This window comes from Patagioenas fasciata, chromosome 11 (genome assembly GCF_037038585.1).
Source record: "Patagioenas fasciata isolate bPatFas1 chromosome 11, bPatFas1.hap1, whole genome shotgun sequence".
NCBI lineage: Eukaryota > Metazoa > Chordata > Aves > Columbiformes > Columbidae > Patagioenas > Patagioenas fasciata.
In genome coordinates, this window is record NC_092530.1 from 15,401,926 (window position 1) to 15,427,308 (window position 25,383).

General features: G+C 36.2%; 1 protein-coding gene across 8 annotated transcripts in view; it reads right to left on the reverse strand.

The window, feature by feature from the left end:
• PCDH11X (protocadherin 11 X-linked) overlaps positions 1-25,383 on the reverse strand; it is a 463,105-nt gene that overhangs the window by 388,837 nt on the left and 48,885 nt on the right. For 7 of the 8 annotated variants that reach the window (XM_065846262.2, XM_071813476.1, XM_071813477.1 and 4 more), the window contains 2 exons: positions 9,533-9,580; positions 4,012-6,498 (listed from right to left, as the gene is read on the reverse strand). In XM_065846262.2, coding sequence (XP_065702334.1) covers positions 4,012-6,498; positions 9,533-9,580 — 2,535 coding nt within the window. The remainder of the gene's footprint in view (positions 1-4,011; positions 6,499-9,532; positions 9,581-25,383) is intronic. The other variant, XM_065846264.2, reaches the window with a different exon arrangement.

Below are 25,383 nucleotides of genomic sequence, written 5' to 3' on the forward strand. Positions count from 1 at the left end.
AGCTAGACTGGAACAGCACCAAGTCCTCCAGTGCTGCTCTCTTGAACTCTCACACTTCTTCACTAGCAGAACATCAGATAAAACTTGTTCTTAAGTTAAAAATGACAATACAAAAGGTCACAGGACCCTTCCTGAATGAGCAGGTGTTTATTTTTGAAGATTTCTACTGTTCTATAGCACACATTATACTATTTTCAAATGAAAAGAATGTCTGAAATAGCACTAATTAAGAGACAAGAAGAAGGAGGATGGACAGGAAGTTCTAAGGAACCTTTGTGGCGGTAGCTTCTTTGAACCAAGCTGCCAGAGACAACATTGTCCTCTATAATTTTGCATATTTTGAACAGACAGGTTGATACGCAGACAGGTGCTTGAATTGTCTAAATGTTGTTTAACGTACTTGAGCAAAGATTTCAGATTTTAAAATTATGTTACATACAAGTGTCAGTATGGAATACTTCACATAGTCTGCTCTCACTAAGATAAATATCAGAAGCAATTGAGCTTTTACAAGGCTTGCAGACAAACTTTAAAGGTGCTGTATGTTTTTCTGCCAAAGAAATGCCTCTTTCGATGAGGCCTATAATTACCAAAACGATGAAAATTCTGTGACAGTAAAAGTCAGTTTGACTTTTCTGAGTCTCCAAATATCCTGGTTTGAAAATCTTATTATGACTAAGCTGCACATTCATATTTTATCACTTCATAAAACTTGTTTAAAAGAATTCTCTCTACAACATCCCCAAAGAAAGCATGCAACTTTGGAGGTCTACTGCCACTTGTATTTATTACTTCCTACTTTTTAACTTCAAAATAATATTAACATCTCTCTCCTTTTCCCTTTCTTACATACAACAGAAGTTTTAGCTCTCCCTCTTAGAAAAGATTACATCAGGACCATACTTTTCGCTCTTCATCTCCACGTAGTTCATGATTCGATCCATCCTCAGCTCCTTCAGGAGTCTCCGATTCCTTTTCCATAAAAATTTCAGCTGTTGCATTGCTGTATTTATTTACCCACATGACCACTAAAGAGATGTCTTGCCTTTTTTTTTTAGTAGAAAAATCTTTCCATCTTCTCTTACATGCTTTTTGAGTACAGCTGTTATAATGACTTTGTCATTTTATAGATCACTTAGATAAATTTAGCAGTAAAGCAAAGACATAATTTCCTTTAACAACTTGAATCAATAGCATTCAGACATACACAAAATTTAGAGCTTCAAAAGAAAACATATTTTTAGCTGTAACTCAATAGTATTTCAGGTATCTGGGTAGAAAGCCTTGCATGGACAAAACCAAGAACAGTTGAGATGTGAGGCCTGTTAGTATGAGCACCCATTGGAAACTGAAGAGGTCTTCACAGTGGATGTGATCATCTCAATCTCCTTCACAGAGCTTTTAGCTTGACCAAGGAATGTATTACAGTAACCATTAGTGATAATTTTTTTTCCCCCTCACATTAGACAAGTTATTTTCATTTTTCATATTAGCACATCTCCCTTTTTAACTGAACCTATTATCCTCCAACTCTCCAGGCTGTTCTACAGTTTTCTGAAAACTGAGAGACTGCACGACACAAATGCATAATCAACCACAAATGCCCTGCTGGTCCCAGAGGCTGGAGGCTGGCAGGACAGTGGGACATCTGATCTGTGGCACAAGCTTATTTTGGTTGGTTTTGTTTCCTTACTGGCTACCAGTGACAACTCTTAGTCAGTCCTGAATAACCTTCTATAGCCCCACAGGTGATAAAACTATATAGATTGCAATATACGCAATCAGGTGAGGAATAAGACTGACTTTTAAAAGATCCATTAAGGTTTAAGAAATACACTTCTTGTTTTTATTTATAATGAAATACAATTGTGCCTTTGTGATCATGGTCCAACACAAAGGATTTAACTCTAATGGCCCTTCATGCCCAATCTATATAATTAAACACATTAATGAAATTATTTATATTTTATTTAAATAAGTAATAATAATGTGAATTCATGTAAAACATTGTTTTCGAATTAGTATAAAGGGCCATGGATAGCGAGTAGCTATACTTTCCCCAACAATGCAATCACTTTCATACAGAAAAATATACCTAAGACAGATAGCTGTAGATCTAACAAAATCAATACTAATATTAATCTCTTTTTGATATATTCAGCACATCATAATACTATAATTTCAGGTACAGCTATGTGAAGATAAGCTAGTATCAGGCAATGAGTACTTAAAATAAAAAAAAAAGCAAGGTAGTTCTATTCTGCTCTTCCAGATAGGAAGCACCTGTCATTGACATTTAAGGTAGAGATTAAAAAATGCTCTTTCCCCCAGCCAACTTCTGCAGAAGAGAACTGCTTTCCATTCTACTTTAAAAGTCCCTTCTGATGGAAAAACTATGTTAGTAAAAACCTAGAGAGTCACAAGCTGGCTTTTTTTGTTAGCAGCATTACTGCATGACAAAATAAATTTGAGCAGACAATGGAAGAACCTTTCTGGCTCAGAGGAACTATATCAGAATTCAATTGAAAAATCACTTGGATCAGACCTACAGAAATGCTGAGAACAGCACCACCCTCCTCAGAATTATGAGAGCTCCAGCACATGAACTAGCAAGAAGCTCTTCTAATGTGCAATTTAAATTAACACATCCAATTATCTTTAATACAAAATACTAAAATCTCAAAAAGTAATGCTTTTTTCATTTCTATCATCTTAAAAATAGGAAATTATGTTTTGTTTATTCAATTTTTCTGTTAATGCACCTTAAAAGAAGATGAACATTCTATTAAGAATAGTGATACGGACTACTGCACAGATTAGTGCTGGTAAGACGAATAAAACAATAAAATAAACAACCCATCCCACAATTTTCAAAAACTATGATGACTGCTTTGGATGGGGAGCTTTTTTAAGGCACATTTTGTTATCACAATAATGTTAACAAAATAAAGCCCCCACAAAAATTTCAAAACCTCAGCTGGAGCAAAAATCCTAAACAGAATTAGTCATGCTGAGGATTTGTTCCTGAGCAATAGCATGAAAATACATCATCAGTGATATAATTAACTCTCCTGAAATGTTAGTTTCTTTAATCATTAATTCCTTGAGCAATTCAAGCTTAACTGGAAAACTGTTTTCATTGAAACTTTGTGATACTTATGAAGAAAAGTAAGCAAATGAACAGCAAAGCTTTATTATTAATGAAACTTTCCAGACATTAGATAGAATTTCCAGTGATCTAAATCATTTCTGTGGGCTCTTAAAGAGTAAAAGGTACTTTGGTTCTCATTTTTAACTTTAAGGTAAAGATTATTTAGACATTTCCTTTGCTGTACTCAGTTTCTGATAAGCTAATACCTGTTTTATCAAGCACAGCAGCAAATAAGTCAGAGTAATAATACTGATGCTTTAAATTTTTCCCTAACTTTGCCTGTCAACTGTGTCATTCCACCAGACCTAAGTAGTCCAGTATGTTTCCAGTCGGAAAATGACACAAAATCCCAGAGGAAAATCCTTGCCTGCTTTTGCGAGACCTTGAAGTAAAGCTATGCCCAAATGAAGACTGCAATTCCAGACTCCATTAATATTAAGAACCACTTATCAGATCCTGTAAAGCTTCATTGCTTCTCATTTGGTCTAGATTACCCCAAGTCGCAAGCACACAGTCCTGAGGACAGTCCCACAACCTCTCTCTTCCTTCCTACCCCGGGTGCTGCCACGATGCCGAGTGTCACACTGATGCTGAGTGTCACACTGCCATCTGCAGTCAGCAGCACCCGTCAAGGCAATCACTCACTACCACCTCACAGCCACCACTCAGTTTTATTCTAATTTTCTTCCTTAACACTGATGAATCTCAAATTGTTTACTTTTCAATGCTTCGGTCAAACATGACCTTTCAAACTTTTAATCCTTGCAGAAAAAGTGATTTTGCAGTTCTTACAGCTAAAGCTATAAGAACGGCAACGTAAGAAGTGAAAGAGAAAGACAGCACCTTAAAATTTCTATTACCTGTCTGGTGTGTATGGGGCCCGGCGTCTTGAAGCCTCCTTGACAGCTGCATTCAGAAACACTGTAAGGGTCCGAGCTGCTGGATGAGCACTTGGAGAGTGAGTCACAACCCACCACAAAGGTGTTATCTAGAGGCAGTTCCTGAATGACGTGGTGCTTCTTGGGGGGTACGGGGGTCTCAGGTTTAATTTGAAAGGTAGGCTGTGGAGAAGCAGACTTGTAGTGCTTTGCTAAATCTGGGCTATCAGGCTTAAATGTGGTTGGTGTGGTGGCCCAGTTATATTTTCCCATAGTCTGTTCTTCTAGCTCTACGGGAATGTCTAAAGTGCCATTTATGTGCTCATGGCCAGGATCATCAGGCTTTGATTCTTCAATAGTCACAAAGTTGAGGAGGAGGCTTTTTGGGGAACGCTTCTTCTTCTTCTTCTTTTTCTTGATCTGTCTATTCTCTTGGTTTGGGGAAACCCATTCACCACTCTGCTTGTTTTTTTGGACAACCTTGTGCCTAGGCGTCTGACGGCACCGTACTAAAGCAGTAACAAAAATTACCAGAATTACTGTCATAGTGCCTGCAATAATGGCAATGATGATCTTGACATAATCGTTAGTTTGTGGAGTTATCTCACCATCCCCAATATTCTGGCCAACTGGAGTTTCCATATTCCTCCGCACCAGCTCTTGTACATAGGAACTATTGGTGACTGTGTCATTCACAAACAAATGCACAAGAGCTATAGTATAAAGAGACTCCGGCTGTCCTAAGTCATTGACTTTTATCACCAGTCTGTGCAAGCCATGATCTGATGTAATTACCTTCTCTTTCAAAGTAATATTTCCTGTTAATTGGTCAATTGTAAATAAGCCCCTAGAGTTCCCACCTATGATGCTATAGCGGAGCTCTGCATTCATTCCTGTGTCATTATCAACTGCAAAGACTTTAGTAACTACAGACCCTGGACTGGCAGATGTTGGAACCAACTCATACGAATAATTAGATGAAGGAATAACAAAAACAGGCCTGTTGTCATTTACATCAACAACATTGATGGTCACCTTGGCCGTTGAGGAACGCTGCAGTCTTCCTCCATCCACAGCTTTCACCTGGAAAGTATATGACCCCTGGTGTTCTCTATCAAAGGTAATATTAGGTCTTATCACACCAGTAAGTGGATCTATAATGAAATTATCTCTACCATTTAATATCGAGAGAGTGACCGCAGCATTCTCTCCAGAGTCAGCATCTGTAACTGTGATGAGCCCCACTGTGCCATACATGGGTAAATTTTCTGGCACATAGAAATTATATTCATTATGTGTGAAAGCAGGGCTGTTATCATTCTGGTCCAGGACAGACACTGTCACAGTAGCATTGGTCTGCAATGGTGGCATCCCATTATCCTTAGCCAACACAGTGAAGGAGTACCTGTCTTGCTTTTCTCTGTCCAGCTTTCTCACTGCCGTCAGAATGCCCGTGCGGCGGTCAAGGTTGAAAATAGGGGGCGCATCAGAACCCAAGATATAGCTAATCTCAGCATTGCGCCCACTGTCAGCATCCGTAGCACTTATCTTGGTTAGCTGAGTACCAGGAGCATTGTTTTCAGGGATGGAAAGACCTATGATAGGCTGTGTAAAAACTGGGGCATTGTCATTTTCATCTTTAATTTTGATCAGGAGCATTGCAGACTGGTTTAAGGGAGGTTTCCCTGAATCTGAAGCCACTATTTTAATGGCATATTCTCGTGTGGCTTCATAATCTAGAAATGTGGCTGTCTCCAGGAGAAACTGATTATCAAACACCGGCTTTAGCCTAAAAGGGACATCATGGTCTGTAAAACAAGTAACTTTTCCATTCAGATCAGCATCCTTGTCCATTACTGTTATCAATGCAATTTTCGTATTAAGGGGAGCCTTCTCAGACAAAAGCACTGTCCCGTTCACTGGATTGATAATGTATCTTGTGTCTATTGATGGGACATTGTCATTAATATCCGTGACATTAACAGTCACTGTTGCTCTTGATGGAGTTGAACTGCCATCACTTGCCAAAACAGTTAATTTGTGCACAGGTGATTCCTCCCTGTCTAGTGGTTCTCTTATAGTGATGAGACCAGTGGTGTTATCAATGGCAAACAGCCTTTTGGCCAAACTGGAGATCTGATTGCTGAAATAGAAGTGGATTTGTGCATTTGAGCCCAGGTCTGCATCAGTGGCATGGAGCTGAGAAACAGAGGTGCCCACCGGAGCATTTTCTGGAACACTAACTTCAATGTCGTTCTCTTTGAAGACTGGGCGATTATCATTCACATCAGTCACTGTGACCTGCAGGATGGCAGTGCTAGATCTTGGAGGGCTTCCACCATCTTCAACTTTAATTTTCATCACATAGGTATCCTTCTGCTCCCTGTCCAGGATCTGTTGGACAATCAGTTGAGGCCACTTATCTCCCTCAGGTGTCTCAATTATATCAAGACCAAATACATTTTGACCCTACAAGACATAGAAAGAACATACTTTAGCATGACAGTATATTTCAATAGAGAAATCTCAATGTTCTCAAATTGTCATGGAATACATATTTATATACATACTATATACAGGAATACACATATTTACCCTTACTTTGCAATATCCAATTTTGCTTTATGCTCTAGGGCCTTAAGAAAGCTTCAGAACAGACATGCGAAGAAACAGATACTTTAGAAAAATGGGGTAGGTTTGGATGAGGTGAAGTTTTGCTTTGTTTTTTAACTCATTTCTCTGTTTCTACAGAAAAGTTATTAAATTCCTGGACAGATGTGATTTGGTTTCTCTATTGTATGAGTGAGCGTGGAAGAGGAACGCAGCCAAAGTTCAATCACGTCCAAAGGCAAAACAGTATGCATACACTGGAGGACCTAAACCAATATTCAATTTCCAGGAAAATAGAAATAAATAAATAAATAAATAAATAAAGGGACTGTTTCTCTGTTCCTGGAGCAATTCCAGACATGATTTGAAATCATCAGCATAAAAACACAACAGTATCATTGAAAAGGGGCTTACTACGTAATTCAGGTATTAGATGGTACAGACAAAACTAAGTCATAACAGTTTATTAGAAATATATTTTAAAATTCATTAAAGCTATTCCTTTCTTCTTCATTACAGATTTTATTTTTGTAGTGAAAATTACAATCCCAGTGAGAAAAGATCTATTTTCATTTCAAAAAAACATAACAGAACTATGATATCAATTTGAAAACAATTTTTTTTTTCATGGGATATGTGGAACCACTAACACTCCTGGAATTTCCAAGAAATGCTACATATATTGTACAAACATGGTTTCTTTTAAAACACTAGTCTTGACAAAGCAGTCTGCTAAAATAAAGATAGGAATCTAGTTCTGGATTCCCTCTTCTGCCATCTCCTCAGACAAGCGGGGATTAAGAATTATCTTCTTCTCTCCCATCTCTCACCATTCAGAGGAAGAAAGGACATAAAGGCAGTTTTCCAGCCATGTCTTCCACAAGGGCAATGCTAGAATGCAGATCATTACAGCTGAATGTATAGAATGCCCAGAAAAAGAAAGCATCAATAAAGAGGCTGACTAATTAGGATTTTATTCTTATGTGCCATACTTGTAATAACAATTGAGCCCAGCCTGATTCTTTCTCCATTTATTGTGGCTGTCTCACCTTTACTCATGTTATTGTACATGTGTTTTAAACTGATCTGAGACCCTTCAGGCCCAAAGGAAAGAAAGTGTTCCTGGTGGGCAAGGTTTCTTATTTCTCATTAATTGTAAAAGATCTATATTTACTGTATCTTGCTACCGACTGTTAAGTGAAGACATTCATAGGTCTAATTCTGTGAAATGTGGTCTTTCACTGATTTATTTTCTCAAAGCCAGGATTTGACCCTAGAAAAGTAATAATTTAGTTCATGGACAAAAAAACTATTCATCCACATTACAAAAACTACTGCACCATTTGCACAGTTTTTGTGACAACATGAAGTTGCACATTTTGAAACAATAAAAGAATTGCAGCTTTGGCCTCTTTAGCAGAAGGCATGTGAAAAGATAAGCCTTACAAACCATTACTAAATCAAGATGTAAGTTTTAAACTAATTACATTAAATTTTAGAATGGTAATTCTATTACGATCTCTTCATGAGGCAGAGTGCAAGTTTCTTCTGCATCTTCAATCTGGCTAGCAGTTATTTGCAATAAATTCCATAATTACTGAGAAATGATGAATTATATACTCTATACTTTAACATAAATTTCCAGAAAAAAAAAAAAAGTAGCAGAAGCTAGAGGAAAAAATCCTGCCAGCTATCTTTTACTTAGTTATTTGTACACAAGTTGACAGATGGGTACTGATTATTCTGTCATTAGATCCCGCAACTACAACAAACACTCCATATAGACTGTGAATACATGCAATTATACATATGCATATCCATTTCTGCTTTTCTTTAACTATCAAGTATGAGAAAGTTATTTTTCACTGCAGCACATGAGCTTGATATAAAATATAGAGCTCCAGTTCTCCACCACTAGCAGCGAACTACCGCAGGAACAGAAAAGAATGCAAAGATCTCTTTCAAGTTAATTATCAACACTCAAGTAATTTTCTATAGAAAAATATTATCCAATAGTATTTCTTGCTATTCAGTACAGGTTTATACATCCTTTTTAAACCACCAAAAAGAGACTTACAGTAAATCATACCTTCCCCTAATTTAAGCAAGCCTTTACATGCTGTTTAAGGAATAGGGTTAGGTGTGACATCATGCTGCATTTTAACAAACATTTGCTAAGAATTGACAGTTCTACCATTCTAAACACTCAAAAAAAACCCCAAAAAAACCTATTCAGGAAACATTTTTAAGATTATAAATATCTAATTCTCTCTGTCATGAGCAAAGAAATTTATAGTTAAAAATCCTGAGAGAAACACTGAGAAAACCCTTAATGATTCAGTTCCTGATGTTGAAAGTAAATGGCTCTATCACCATTAAAACCTCAGTGAAGAGAAAATTTCCATTAGGGTCAGATTGTTATTTGGACTGAACTGTACCTCAGTCACCACATTATCTGAAGGTTTTGCTCACATGAGGAAGGGTTTGAGTCCATAGGAAAAGCATAATAGGTAATTAACATTTATATAGCGCCTTTTACCATTAAAAAGACTGCCTAGTAAAAACAATTTGCTACATTATTATCTCCACCACTACAGAAAGATGAGAGTAAGAAAAAAAAAAAGGTTTTTTTTTTGTTTTTTTTTTTAATCTAAAAAGCCAGTTTAAGCAATGTAATCTAACTTATGATGCAAAACAAGGTTATGTCCATCTCAGAGCCAGGATTAGCTTTAAGAGACCCTGGCTCTGATCACAAAACTCTTTATCAAGGCAATAGGCAACACAGTTACCTTATTCCATTTTCATAACAACCTTTCAGTGGATTTATGCACACAGTAGTCTCCAAAATATTGAAACTGGTATTGTTGTTGAACACTCCCTACCATATATTTACCTGATCATTTGTAATGGATCCAAATGTCCTTTTCGGAGCTGTTTTGGGCTGTCATGTGAATAAAAAATTAGAGAATTCTTTTAAAATTGTAACATTTAGGTAGATTAATAAATACATAATCAATGACACAGACACTTGATGTGATAAGCTGGAAGAGCTTCTAGTGTTATGGACAGGACTTCATGTGACAAAGTGCACCTAAAGTCTACACATAACTTGTCTCTAGACATACATACTGCAGTACCACAGTGCCTCACCCCACCATTTGGTTAAATCCATGGGGATTGTCTACCTGGATGTTGCAATAAACGTTCCTTTAGGCCATAAATTGTAATGTGAGCTTCATTGTTGAGAGAAATCGGAGGGGAAAGGCTAGTTTCTGCTTAATGCTCCTAATAGTGGCACAGTCTGTTGTGTTCAAAACATCTTATGTACTTACACTTGCAGACCGGGAAGTTGATAGAACATAGTAGTTTCTCGAAGAAACAGGGAAGAGAAAGAATATTGTGCTAAATACCCCTAAAAAATCACTACTCACAAATTACTTGGAAATTAAGACACTCTATTAGTTGTTATTTCTTAAAACATTACAAATTACATAATTGTATATAATAACTATACATTGTTAACTGACAAAGTGCAGATCAACAGTGTCCTCAATCTTCATTCCAGAGATCCCTCCCAACCCCAACCATTCTCTGATTATGTTCAAATCCACAAAAAGAGTAGGACCTGGAAGCTTTCAATCATGCACAAAGCTGAATTTTGTTCATTGAGAATTCTACTCAGCTTCACTCCTACATAAAAGTTAAGGACATCATTTATTAGCAATGGCTATACCATAACTTACTATTTTTCCAGTTCCAATTATAAAAAAGCTTCTATAAATGTAAGCACTGCCAAATATTTACTCTCCATATATACAACCACACACAAAACCTTACTCATCCTATGAGGCAGACAGAAAGCAAAATGCTGTAAATGGGATCAATACAACATTAGGATAATAATGAACCATTTCATGCTGGAAAGGAACAGTAAAAAGTGTAATATGGAATGAAAGCAACAGACAATGCATTGAATACTGGTTTTCCGAAGAAGAAGAAAAAAAGGCTAGGAGGTATATCTAAACACAAAATTACCTCCTTGGAAATCTGAATTTAATGTTATTACAAAAAGACTGAAACAATCCTAACAATGACATAATTTGAGCTCCTCTAATCCTTCAGGAGGATTTGTTCCTTTCCACAAAGAGTTCCTTACAATCTTGTCATATTCTGAACATTGTCAACTTTATTTTCTAAGATAGATAAAAAATAAACAGATTTTTTTTCCAAACCTGAATATTTTTACATCTTCCTGAATTCATGGCACCGAATTCTCAGAACATATTTATTAGATCATGTCCACATCCATTAAGGAGAAATAAAGACAACTGAATACATTTTGAATACATTTACATTTTTTGCTGCCCTAATTTTTCCAATCTACACTCAAAGCAAGCCTGAAACCCCATACCTAAATTGTGTTGGTATTTTTAATCCACAAGCTTTACAACGGAGAGAACATGGAGAGCTGGAAAGCAGCAACACACACACTGAACATTTTCAAGACTGCAGCAGCTTTCAAGAGTAACTCTCTTCCCATATCACACCTTTGGTTTGTGAAATGCTGGTTTGGCTTTTTTTTTTTTTTTTTAATGAAATCTGACTTATCTTTTGAACCATGCGTTATAATTAAAACAAAACAAAAACCTGGAACTTTTATTTAGATAAAAAATTCACTTCACATACCTCTACATACTAGGTAGAAGTAACTGTGTATCCACAGTGCTCCATTAACATGACATAAAATTACCAAGATAATTGCTTACAAAAAGCAGCAGCAGGAGCTGAATAGTCTTGCACAATATACTGTAGACATAACATTATATGTTTCAGCAAAATATGCAGTTGTACCACAAAACTTTAAGGAATTTATCATCGTAATGCTGCTGATAAACAGTTTTACCACTATCTAAAGATGGGAAACTGAAGGGCAGAGACATTTTATCAGTTGTGAAGGTTTGTAGCTTGTCTGAAAAATCCAGCCAATTCTGAATTATCAATCATATTTTAAACTGAACTTTAGAACAATACATTTTAGAAACTAAACTTTAGAATTTTAAACTTAGCAAAAGCTCGCTCATTTAGAGACACTCCTCTTGAAAGGAGAGAGGTCAACAGCGGCAGGTAAGGCAAGAAGGGAAGTAACCTCCCTTCTTAATCTCCTCCATTACAGGTGTTCAGAAATGCTCAGACATCCTATTGAACAGCAAACTACATGTTCAGTACACCTGAGGGTGTTCAGATTAAGGTATTTAATATGTTTCAACTTTGTTTTGAATTCCCATGTTTCCACAGCTAGCTAAAGCTTCAGATACCTGATTTGTCCTTCAGTATTTTCCCTGTCTTTGGAGTCCCACTATAGATATATAATGAAGAAAAAAAATAGTATTTATATTAGACAACAAGATACGCAACAAGTGAATTTTGATATTTGAATTACGTATGACAATTACATATTTGCTCAATTTCCTAGTTAAGAAAAACATCAGGAACAGAAACAAGTATATATAAAAAAAAAATAAATGAGTTCACGTTTTATTGACGTAATTCGCTAATGCATCACTGTGCTTTTGGAGGTAACAGCTAAAGATTCTGTATCGCTGTTCAGAAGAGCTCCTAAATCACAACCTCATTTTGCTTTGACAGCCAAACAAGGTATCTTGGGCTCCTAATCGCACATTTTAGAGCTCTTAGATGAATGCTGACGGGGTGTTGGAGCAGTGTGAACCTGCAATGCCCTCCTAGTCACTACCTGCTCTATAAGCAGTTCAGCACTTTCAGGCAGAAAGAGATAAAAACTGACAGCCACTGTATACGAGAAAATACAACAACTGAGACACTTCTGAAAATTCCTTTACTCAAAAGCAGAGACTGTCCGGTATCCTCAGTCTCCAGGAATTTCAGTGGGAACTGGGGCTGATGGACACATAGGGATCTGGCTCATAACAAATGGGAAGAAAAAAAAAAAAAGTAAAAAAAATTGCAGACCAATTAAATTAATGCATTGCTATTATTTCACTCCAGCTGATACACACAAAGACCTTCTGCTATAGTGCATTATTTCTCTAAATACATGGCCCTTTTAAACTAAATCTCAGCTGTGAGCAAAACCACTGTATCTTCCCTTTATGTTTATACTTTCAGGAAAAGATGTTGACAAAACTTAAATCTGAATGGCATGAGTTTGTCCCTCTCCTCTCCTCTTCAAGGTAAACAGGTTCTCTGGATTTACATCTCAAGGACTTTCTTTCTCATTCAGAGACCATATTTTAATGCGCATGTATCACTGCTTCATGAATTTTGACATCAAAAAACTACAGTCTGAAGGTAGAAAGTTCACACTTCATGTGGGCAAAAATATATAACAGAAAACTTAGCAGAGTTCAATTCTTTCATTGAGCAGACTACCCCCAGCTTTCACACACGTCCTTTAGTACTTCAGCCCTGTTGCAACTCCTGCTGCAGTGACTATGTTTCTCAAGGCCTCCATTCTTTGCAGGGTTTTGTAAAACCCAAAAGAAGTAGAAATTTGAGTGGGACATTTAACTACCACAGGATCATTTTTGCTTTTGAAAGAAATGAAGCTATACTTTTCTAAATAATGAAAACTGATCCTTTTTCTAGTATTCTGAGAAAATGACACTGGAACTACCAAAATTAACTGTAAAAGTACGTGATGTATGTAAGTCTAAGATGTCATTTCACTACACATGGAAAGATAAGTAATACTGCAATTTCAGAATAATAGATCAGAGACAGTTGCTGAGGCGATGTGCAGAGTGACAGTAAGTACTAAAAATACTTCCAGCGGACTGAATTCTAAAACTCATTAAATAAAAGTCTTTTCACCATGTTGATCAAGGAATGTAGGGGATAAACCAAAAACATATTTTCTGGTGCTGGATTTATCAGGAAGACAACTTGTCTTCTTCCTCCAGTGCAAATCCTATTTATCTGAAGCAGTAGAACAAAAACACAATAAAAAGGAAGAAACATTTCCTTACTGTAAGGCAGTAACTCAACTCTGAAAGTCAATTTTAAAAAGCAATCTCATGCTACCTGTGTGTATTGAAAGTTCTAGTATATAAACTGTCATGGCTTTCTAGTTAACAAGTTATATTCCTAAAAACAAATTCCCTGTGAGTGTTTTGGGATCAGAAAAATCTTAAAAGCATATTTGATATATACTCACAAATACATTCCTTTCTAAAAACAAAAAATAAAATTCCAATTTTACTCTAACTGAATACACTTGTTCTATTTCTCAAACTTAAAATCTGTGAACTTGTTGCAATTAATTTGCAAGAAATAAAATAAAAAATTAAGAATATTAACATGGCATGTTTACTGAGGAAACACCAAACATGCATCATCCCATTCCAGCTTTTCTGCTCAGTCTTTGTTCATTGTTTATATTTCCTAGTAGCAGTTCACTTTTGAACACACACTAAAAGTTTTGGTTATTAGGCAGGGGTTTTTCCTCCAACAAGAAAAAGTGTTAAAAAACAAAAAACCAAAGAACCACAGAAGACAGTAAGCCAACATTTAAGCATGAAGAACACCAGTGTACGAAGGCAAATATAATAGCCATCTCCTGTTGCAAAGATCTAGATGAATCTCACCAGGTGATGTGGATCCTCCAACAAATTGTGAACTATCTGTCCTCCAAGGCTGAGAAAAGCTCTCTCACAATTCATGAGAAAAACTGCATGGAGTGGCTAATCCTAGTGGTAAAGTGAATGATGATGTGTATCTCCACAGGAAATGTAGCACCAGAGTAAACAAAAAAGCTGAAGCATTATTTAGCAACATGACTGACCTCACACAAAAAGCAAATCAAGCAAAGATATCTGAAACCATTTCAGCCCCATAAGGACTCATGTAACCCAAGTCAGAGACCAAACAATCTTTCCCAGGCCTGGATCCACTCAAAGCTCTTTCCTGGGGTTAATTCAATTCCTGTCCTAAACCAGATGTTTCCCAATAACAGTAAGTACAGTGCTTGTGGCACAATAAAACTTCGTAATACACACAGAATTGGACTTGCGGCCTCTTCCTTACTGGAATTTGTTAACTGCTTTTGGGCAACCAACAGGATTTCACCTGAAGTGTCAGTGTGGCAAACAAGAACTGAGAACTTTCCTTAGATTCTTTCTAACTACTCCACTATGATAATTACCTCACGTCAAAGAACCATCAAAACACCCATTGAATTAATCTTGCTTTGAGACATTTGCTAACAAAGACAGGATCTCTTAGCCACATACAGGTTAGAATTAGGAAAATGGTTGTGAGAAAGCACCCTCTGGCGATGATAACATGCTCTGGATAATTCCATGCCAAGTTTAGCTTTCATATTCTTAAAAAATGAATCTGAATCTACCAAACCACAGCTATTAAAATAAATCAACCTAAAAATCCAGCAAAAACATATTAACTTCTGTCCACTGGCAAACTGACCATCAGCGTGGTAAACAAAATACATCTCATACAATTTTTAACTTAGACACAAAGACTTAGCCTGAACCTTGATTATTACACTTAATTTCTATTTCTTTATCTTAAAGGGTTTAATGTGTTGTTAGGATTCTTGCATATTAAGATGTTAAGCAATAAGAACTCAATTTCTTATGTTTATGAAAGAGTGAGTTAACAGTTGATTTTGAATTCAAAGTTTCTTAGGCACATTACTATCTTTACAACTATCTCAAAAACCAAAAGAGACATTATAAAACTAGTTGCTAAAATCGTTACACATTCTACCTACAGAGTCAAAACTCTACTCCCACCATTTATTAACTTCACTGTTACTGTAAGAGGAGGCCTACTGTAAAGACATGTGGAAGAACCCATTGTAAAATGTAATATTAAGTGAAACGTGTTCCTAAATTCAGCATTATGACTTAACAAAACAACAAAACCTAGACTAAATTAGTTAAAGTGAATATGACAGCTGAAATGACAGAGCTTCCAAGAGGGCTAAGTATTATTAAAGTTTTTTCTTATTATGCTCATAGGCACAATCTGATTAGTTCCAACAGCTGCCCAGCAGGAAAAGCCAACCAATCATTCCACAGTCATACGCATATTAACCTCTCTCTTTAATGTTCAGTGATTTCAGAGCCAGAGAGCACACGGCACTACAGCATGAACTTGTATCTTTCGATTTATAGTGATATGGAATATTTCAAACACAAACCACATCAGAAATTCCTAATCATCACAACTTAAGCTACTACCTTAAAACCTACTGGACTGCATTAGAAGTTTTTTAAGAAAAATAACACATAAAATTAACATAAAATCTTGCTGAGAACTAGGTAATCCATAAACTTCAAGGAACTGATTTACGTTCTGACATCTTACAAGCATAGGAAGTATCCTGGATATTCATCTTGGATTAACATTTCATTTATGTGAAACAATAAAAGGTGTGCACCACTGATGGAAAGCTAGAAATTTCTATCAATCTTGTATGGTTTATTTATAGAACTGACTTTCAAATTATGGCAACTTTTATGAAGAGCATCTTAATACAATAGGAAAGTATGCAGTGATGTCCTCTTCACAAAAGTATTCAGTGACAAATTTGGTGTTCATTTCTGTATACAGTTTTTAATCTTTTCTGATTTTAAAAACTGTAGACATGGGTTAAACAACTGATTAAAGCATTTGCTCCTCAAAAGCACTCATATATTCATTTCATTTCAGACTGTGAACGTATTGATTTTTCAAAGACTGAATTTCAATGTTCAATTGTCATGAGGAGAACAAGTGATAGCTATAAAAATTAAGATTTCTATTTAGAACTATTCACTTACACATATTTTAAATATAGCCCCCAAGAAGAGTGTTAAACATGTTGAGACACAGTGCACATTTTTGCTATCCAAACTCAAATAGTAGTGATGTACTTAGATGCAACAAATCTACATGCAACTGTAACAAGAGCATACTGCATCTTGTAGAAAGAAAACAAAAAAAAAAAAAAAAGAAAGATAAATCAAAAATCAAACAGTTTCTTACCCTCTGAAACTGAGGAGTATTTTATGGCAAGCAAAACACAAGGAAAAGCTAAAAGGACTCAAGGCAGCTTCTACTGAAATCAAATGAAATCTTGATCAAGTGACCAGTAAAACTCAATTGTGGCATCAGTTTGAACTTGCAGAGAGATCTTACTAGAGAATTTTATTGTTTTTCTGCACCTAAAAATGTTTAGTAAATACTTTCGGCAGTTAACAGGTAGAAAGAAATCTCATCTTAAAGGACTCTTCTGCACTTCAAAATATTTGTAACTGTCTATGTTCACATGCTTTAAAACCCCTCATAAACCTCAAATTCTCTTACCCCAGACTACTTTCAAGCTTGTAACACTGATATGTTTCTTTCTTCCAAGTTGCTCATAAGCTAAAGACATCCCAAGCCACATAAGCACATGAAAAAAACACACCAACTGTCGGCCAGGTAACCATCACCTAAACATAAAACCTTCAAAGACCTTCAGAAAGTTCAGTTGATGTGCGAGCTTACTTTAAAACTTGAAACACACAAATAACATGTAGAAGACACTTTCTGCCACACAGCTTACACCTGTAGTCAATGCAGATATTGCTGACAGAGATTTTGGCAACTTGTAGAGATTCCTAAAGTATTTATCAACAACAAAATTAAGTCAATTTTGGAAAGTCACTTGAACATGAAATATGAATTCACCGATTTTGAACATGACATTTAATATTTTCCTATAAATTTTCCTCAGAGATGACTTACATTGCCATTTTATAGTAAACAACAACAGCAAAATCACTGTTCACATGAGGATACTCCAATGTAACTGCTTAAGAATGTGAGACGTTTTGTAATGTTGCTTGATATTGTATATTTGCAGTTTTAACATCATGCATATATGCAAACCAAACAATTTTATTGAGATACATAGGGTTTTTGTTACTGCTTTTATTGTGGTTTACTGTTGGGAGCATTATAGATTGCATAATTTGATATTTCTTTCCATATAAATGAAACTGACATTTTTACTCAGCATATTCAGGGAAAACATTAATTTCTAAGTGTTGTCTATATACTTGGTTTCCATAAGACTACATAAATAAATCCATAGTCTATTATGCTCAGAAAGCATCACCACATCTGTGTTAACTTGCATACTGATCTGTCTGGACACCAGGCAAAAAACAATATTCATATAAGATAGATGAAGTGAAGATCTCCATTTGGCAGATTTGTACCTTCCAGCTTGAGTCTATCATCCTTCCCTCACAGAGACACGCAAAGTTATATCGTATTGTTTCATGACAGCTAGTGTGAAAATCAGAGCCTTGAATGCAAAAAGATACACCGGCTTGTACCTCACCCTAATTCACTGAACTTGCCATGCCTGGAAGCAAGACTTTCTCCTCCATTCTTCAGTCAATCCCCTAAAGGGATGTCAGGATAATGGAACCTGACAGTTTTACAGTAATAATGCCATAAACCACCCTAAAGGAGCCTTGTGTCAACCAACAAGAAGCAATTACCTTGACTCTTGACTCACTACCACCAGTCAGTAGCAGAGTTTTATCTCCTTAGAGACCCAATTCACAGCTGTAAGATGCAAATCAGCACTTTCCCCTTTAAAAATAATAGCCAGTGACTTGTTCAAAACAACATTTGTAAGCGACCACTTACCAGCCCAGATCTCTCTAGACAAATTACTACTGAGCAATATTTTTATTTACTACAAAACTTTCTCACTAGGACTATATACTTTGAGATTTCAGACAGTAAGAAAAATGGGTAAATGGAAGAGGCTTTGTAAGCAGGTGGATGTTGAACTACATCATAAAATAATTAAAATAGTCTTATGAAGCAAAGACAACAGAAAAAGTCTTTGAGGTAAGGAGCTAAGTAAAAACGGTTGTTGGTTTTTTGGTTGTGGTTAGTTCGGTTGTTACTTGGGTGGTTTTGTTATTTTTCCTTTTTTTGTTTGGTTTGGATTTTGTTGCTTTTGGGTTTTTGTGTGTGTTGTTTGGGGTTTTTTGTTTGTTTGTTTTTGTCCTGTAACTACTAATAGAAAATAAGATCAAAACGCAAGTTATTTGTCCCTTTCATATATTTGAAGGGAAGCTTTCAAAGATTTTAGGATGTCACTCAGTACTCAGAAGTATTCCTCAAGTTTCTGTATTTCATTTTATAGGTTATTTCAGCTCACGCCATGTTACCCACAACTCCAAAACTAGCTGACCTAGACAAGAGAAATGGTGGCAGGGTGCAAATTACTTTTCACCTAAACTGAAAGCTGAGTTAACTCTGTATTCCATTCTATTTGAATTATTCCTCGTTACTTCAACATACCTTTTATATCATAAAGAAACAAGCAAATTCTGCACATCTTTGATATTCAGATTTAATTAACATTAGAAATTTTTACAATTTGTAATAGTAACAGATTTTTCCTCTCTCTTCTCTCAAGAATAACAGAAGGGGTTACCAAAATATATCCTGTCTTAAGTCACTTAAAGTGTTTATCAAATGTTTACTGTGCATACCTTATGGGAATGTACTGGGGTAAAAGTTGTGCAGGGTAAGTTAGGTTGGCATATATGTAAAAATAAGATAGAAATGCAGGGAGAGGGGATTTTTGTATAAAACAATTTCAGAAACAGCTATTATCAGGCCTAAGTGCACCTATTGGACAGAAGTCCGAGCGAAAGGACAATCCTTAAGTTTGACATATTGAGTTTTCAAGAACTGATTTCTAGAGTAAAGGACAATTACTCCTGAAGTTACCTCTAAAACTGTTGTGTCAGAATTATTACTTCACCTGAAACCTCAAAAGGGTTCTTTGCCCAATCAGAGCTTTACAGAGTTGCCATCTGAAAATTTACACAATGGTACTAAGGAGGCCAACTAAACCATGTAATTGGTGCAAAGTGTTATGTACTTTTTTAATAGTTTTAGACTCTGTGAGGCTCAGTCTTTCAAAGAAATAAGCCCTCTTTACTAATGCTTGAACTTCCCTACAACTGAAGACTAACTTTCAAATCTAGCCCGGTTGTGCAGTTCATTACTAGTTCACAAGTAGAATAAAGCAAAAAGAATTTTAAAAAATCTCAAATTACTTGGAAGGTACATCAAGATCTAACAGAAATCTGCAATGGCACTTCAATCTCTACAAATGTATAATAGTATAAGTTTTATGAACAACATGTAGATCTTTGGGGGCTGCTGAAATTCTTGTCACTTCAGATGGTAATTGTCCTTGTCTTAGTATTAAAAACCAGGAGAGGGAACCACCCACATGAAAAAACTGAAGCTATGCTATAACACCAAACAAATACACTGATCTTGTAGCAGTAAGAGAGGAAGGGAAAGATGTTTCAGTTTTGACCTATTCTACACTACCACTGTGGACTTAGGAAAAAATAGTCAGCATCATCTGAAAGACAGCATGTCTGTCCTGGAAAACCTCTCTTTTCCAAAGGGCAGCTAAAAGTTACCTTAAAAAGACAACATGTCCAGCTCTCCATATTTATTCAAGTACGGGCAATAGACAGTGACCTTAGAGCTTGACTGGAGTGCAACTCCAGAGCGAAAAAAAAAAAAATTCTAAATCTGTTTTTGAGCTTCCTAAATCTATTACCTTCCCTATCCATGGTGGCACATGAAATGGGAAATACGACACAGTATTGTTCCGCAAATATATGAAGCATAATTCATGTGAGCCACTGCAATGAAGACATGCATCTTATTTTCACCTTGTATATAAGCACTGTCAAATCCAGAATGTTTTAACAAAATCATTATTCCTCAGTTTTAAGTTCAAATACCTAAGTACTATTGTTACCTGGAACATCAATATGTGTGTAAATTATTTTTTGTTTAGTGTCAGTGAATCTTGAAATACCGCTGACCAACTAGCCTTTCTCCAATTTACAAGAAAAAAATACTGAAAAGTTAGTGTTGTCGTCTTATCAGGAAGGCAAAAAAATTTCCTACCTGAATCACTTATTCACCTGAGTATATATACGACTGTAAAAAGAAAATTCTTGGGATTTTGAATAGCCATCTTTTACAATTCAGGCAGATGTCCCTTACACAATTAATAGAAAGGCTAGGTAATAAAAAAATAAATTAGAAAGTACAAAAGTAGTTTGCTACTAGTGGGTTACCATAAATTTACAAAGGATTTTTGATAACAGGATAGTAATGAAGTTGGAATTTAACTAATCTTATTAGCGTCTAACTGAAATATTCAGTAAAGACCTTGCAATATTAATAAATGTGTGTTTACATGTAGAAAAAGCTCTATCTTGGCACTTTTTTCAGAGAAGGCAGATGTTGGTAACAACCACCCCAGGCTTTCTGTGACCTATTTAAAGGGCAAATATACAACTTCATTGTCCTGTCATGCTGCTGGAGCCTACACAGAAGAATCACCCACGTTAATTTCAATATGATTAGCTATGGGATGCTCCCTCCTTCAAACATGGTTTGAGAGTAAAAGTGAGGGTTGCTCCTTGAGCTTCCACTCCAAAGAATGAAAGCACAAAGAAGGGCAGCAATGAAAGGCTCAAGTAGCTGATGCTTGGAACAGTGAAGATGATGTGGTGAACATTTCCGTTCAAAAAATGTAAGTCTGTATCATTGTGCAGAGAGTCTGCAGGGACATTAACCATGCTTTCCTCCTTTCTATCTGCTGAACCATTCGGATGGTATTTGTGAAGCACTAAAACACAAACAGGCCACAGAAAAGTTTTGTTTGTCCTCCACTGTTAGTGTTTTTGACTATCAAATTTGTATCATTGCTTACAATATGATTACCAACAATGATTTCATTAATCTGGCTTTCTGGTTCTGATTTAACTACAAATTTAGTCTCACTCTGTAATTTTGATCTAACTACCTTCCTAGCTTTCATTTTACACAAAAGACATCTCCTTCCATTCTTGATTTTCACAGTGACATTAGTTACTTGACCCAGAACTATTGTGAGGCTCAGAAACAACCTAGCTGCAAGAGCAGGCTTGAAATACAATGATTTGTGATCTCCACCTTCCATGGGTCATGGAATTGATAAACTGTGTCAGAAAGAAGGGGAAAGCTTCCATTGAAAGACATCACGAGAGATGATCTACAGTAGCAAGTGGTAACTCTCCTCAGAGACAAGACTGACGTGTTGTGAGACTGAGTAAAAATCTATTTTGTCAGATCACAGAGGCATGAACTGACAGCTACAAAAAGATTATTATATTATTCCAGAAGGAATGCACCAGCTGCTTCTAATGATAAGTAAATACAGGAAAATTACTGTAATAGGTAAGAGTAATGGAACTGTAACAGTAACACCAATCTAATTTACTCCCAAACTGCGACAGATTAAAGTAACAACCTATTAGCACACAGGATTAGCTCACAGAAGAAAATGCACTGCTCCTGTAACAGCAGAATTATGCTTTTCACTCTAGTCCATGGCTAACTGGGTATTGTTGTGCCTATACAACATCTAGCATATACCGTATACCTAGTTGACAAGAAATGCTGATCAATCAATAAAAATAATTTAAATTTAAAATATGCACTCATATGAATCATTTTGGAAGTATGTACATGACTGACTGTTAAGAGTCATCAGAGCTGGAATTCTATTCAAAAGCTGCTCTGAAACGGCTCCCCTTTTTAATATCTGAGACAACAAATAAATGTTTCACACTAAAATCTTCATAGTCAAAGCAGAGGCTTGGGACACCAGTAAACTCCAAGTGTATTAATCAGTTTATACTAAATATTAGCTTGCCTTGAACTCAAAGGTAAGTGTACTGAAATAACGTAATCAACAACAGCGTGTAAGTATTTTTAACACTGAGGTTGTATCGCCAGACACAATGAACATTTTGAATCAGTGTGTAAGCAATGTGAATGCCCTAAAGAGGTGAACAAAGACCTGGAGGTTGAAGCTGCATACCAGGGTTAAACCACAACAGCAGTGTTTGCAGATTCACCCTTAATCAGGAATTGCTGCTCATTAACAATTTGATTTAAAATTTGCTCTCGCATCCTGTTGTTTTAACATAGTACTTTTGCTTATGAATGCCTGCCTCTTTTTCGCTATCATTCCCAGTTTATACTTGAAGTAGTTATCTCAGCTGAGCAAGAAAGCGTGTTTGTCCATCTGGCCATTTTTTTCCCGAACAACTTCTCTGTCTGTCTTATCTGCCCCTTCCGCCACTTCCTACTATCAGGGTTACACCATCACTCTGCCCATCTAGACTTGGAGCTATTTCTCATTCTAAATGCTTTTTCTTTTACTTTAAATCCTATCTTATTAAGCCCTGTTCATCATAAACACTGTTTACCACTTGCTATTTGAATCCCTAATGTCACTCTACACATGGTCAGCTTTGGGCATCTCAGCAGAGAAACAAGATCTTTCATGATGCTACACATAATAATTTCTACAGGTAACAGCAAGATGCCTTGCATGACTGTTTCCTGGAAAGCCTTTCTCTGGGGTGAGGGGGGGTAACACCTTCATGAAATGTTAAAGCATCACTACTTTTATATAATTCAATATTTGTAAACTTCTACCAGAGCCACTCCCGGTCAATTCCTAATGTTATTACATTGTCTGGGTAGGAGATATTTGCAAATTCTGGTAATTCATTTTCTAAACGAGGACACCATAAGTACAATTCAAAAGATAACCAAGAGATAGGCTTGAATCTTCCTTAAAAATAAATAAATAAAAAACCCCACACACCACACACTCCGCTTTCCTTAGAACACCTCTTAGAATTTGTCTTCCACATAACCCCTAAGTCAGTCTTACAAGAAGAAGTGCAGAAGTTATGTAAAATTGTTGTCTCTTTAGAGTTCATGCATTTAAGACAGCATATAGTTGAAGCACAGATATCTGAAAAATGTTGAAGCTGCAGTTCCATTAATCATTTCCATACAATGAAGTTATTCTCTATTGAGATACATTTGGAAAAAATGCAGGCAGAAAAAAAAAAAATAATCTGACTGCTAATTTGTGTGGTAATTGTAGCAGGCTCTTGTATTAAATAAGTCAAATCCAGTGTTATGAAACCTCCAAGTAATGCTGCACCCAGAATACAAGAATACTTTTTTACAATGTTTAGTTTTCTTCTGTTTTATAAGTATTTTTAGAAAAAGGCAGATTAAAATAACATGAAAATCTGTCGTATAGTTAGAAGACTGTATCCTTAATTATCTCCTTTGCAAAAGAAACTGAATACAACTACTACAGTCAACCTTTTCCCCATATTTTGAGAGACGGGAAAGTAACAAAGTGAGGAAATACTGAAACAGGAATGTTATCTTCCCAAGGAGATACAGAGTTGCTGAAAATGTGTTAAAAACCTATTAAATAGTCAGCTGAGTTTGCAGTGGAAGTTTATTCTTTTTTAGAAATTGTTATAGCAAAGAAAAAAATCTCTTTATCTTCTGGCAAAATAGGCCTGGCTTCACACAGACAATAAGCACTTTTTAGCTAAACTTTTAAAAAAAGTAAAATGTAACTGAAGAACATTCTCTTCATTGAACAGCTTGTCAATCTGCTATTACTTGCTCTGAAATATAGAGCGACACATTTTACTGTTGCTGCACGCATACTAAAGCATCAGCCTTTGTGCTTCTGTGAAGTGACTTGCATATCATGTTATCTCCCACTCCTCTGCCATCCTCCAAATATGCTGCCCTGCCCAACATCCTCATCTCTGGTGCTTCCCAAAATTCCCTACAACACTGTCATATCAGTCCTGCTAAACACATCCTGTTCAGGCCAGAAGACATCAGTATCTTCAGAGCATAGCCCAAAAACCAGCACAGCATAACGCACATGAGAAGAGTATTTTAGGAGAAAAGGCTAGAAACATCATCGTTGTGCACCTATCACCCTCGTGCCCAGTAGTTCAGTATTACCTGGGAAAAAATTCTCAGGTAACATCACTCTACCCTTCCTTTTTCATCCCCCTACTCTTCCCCAGTGACTTATGGATCTTTGTACATGCTACATTCCCTGTCTGCTCACCAGTATACTTTATTTCTACTACTTTTTCCTCCCTCTTCTTATATGATCACTTTTGGTATGAATATCATAAGAACTATCAATAGAATAACATCTGGACATTACTATTCTAAACAGTGTCTGACTGCCATAAAGTGCCTCTGGGTTTTACAGAAAACTTCCCAAGGTATGTGAAACTGCTGGCTTAAAGGCAGTAGAGATCCATAACTCAAGAAGTACCTGACGAACAGGCATGCAAGAGAAAAATGCAATTAATTCATTTAGGTGGTCTATAGGGTTGTGATTTTACAGATTAATTTTTCGGTGACACATCTAGCACAAGAATTCAGAGCTTTCAGTCCATATCCCTGTGTGTTCATACACACCACCTCTTTTCCTTATGTGGCAAAAGCAGTTTTTCAGAGACACTTGAATAAACTTGCAACTGTTGTGGGGTTTTTTTTCCTAATTCAAATACCAATTTTTTAAATGTTTTTTTTTATTACTTGCACATCTCCCAGTGAAACGCAACTCTCTGGCAGCCCACCTCACCTCACATTAGATCTTTAGACAAGGCCTTATGTGCCACGCTACTTTTGGTACAGAGCTGTAGCTTGTATTTTAGACGAGCTCCCACTTGTGACAAAAATATACTGTTATTCTGCTGATCTGTTACATTCTGTTTCTGAACACACAGTCCAAAAATAAACTCACATAAC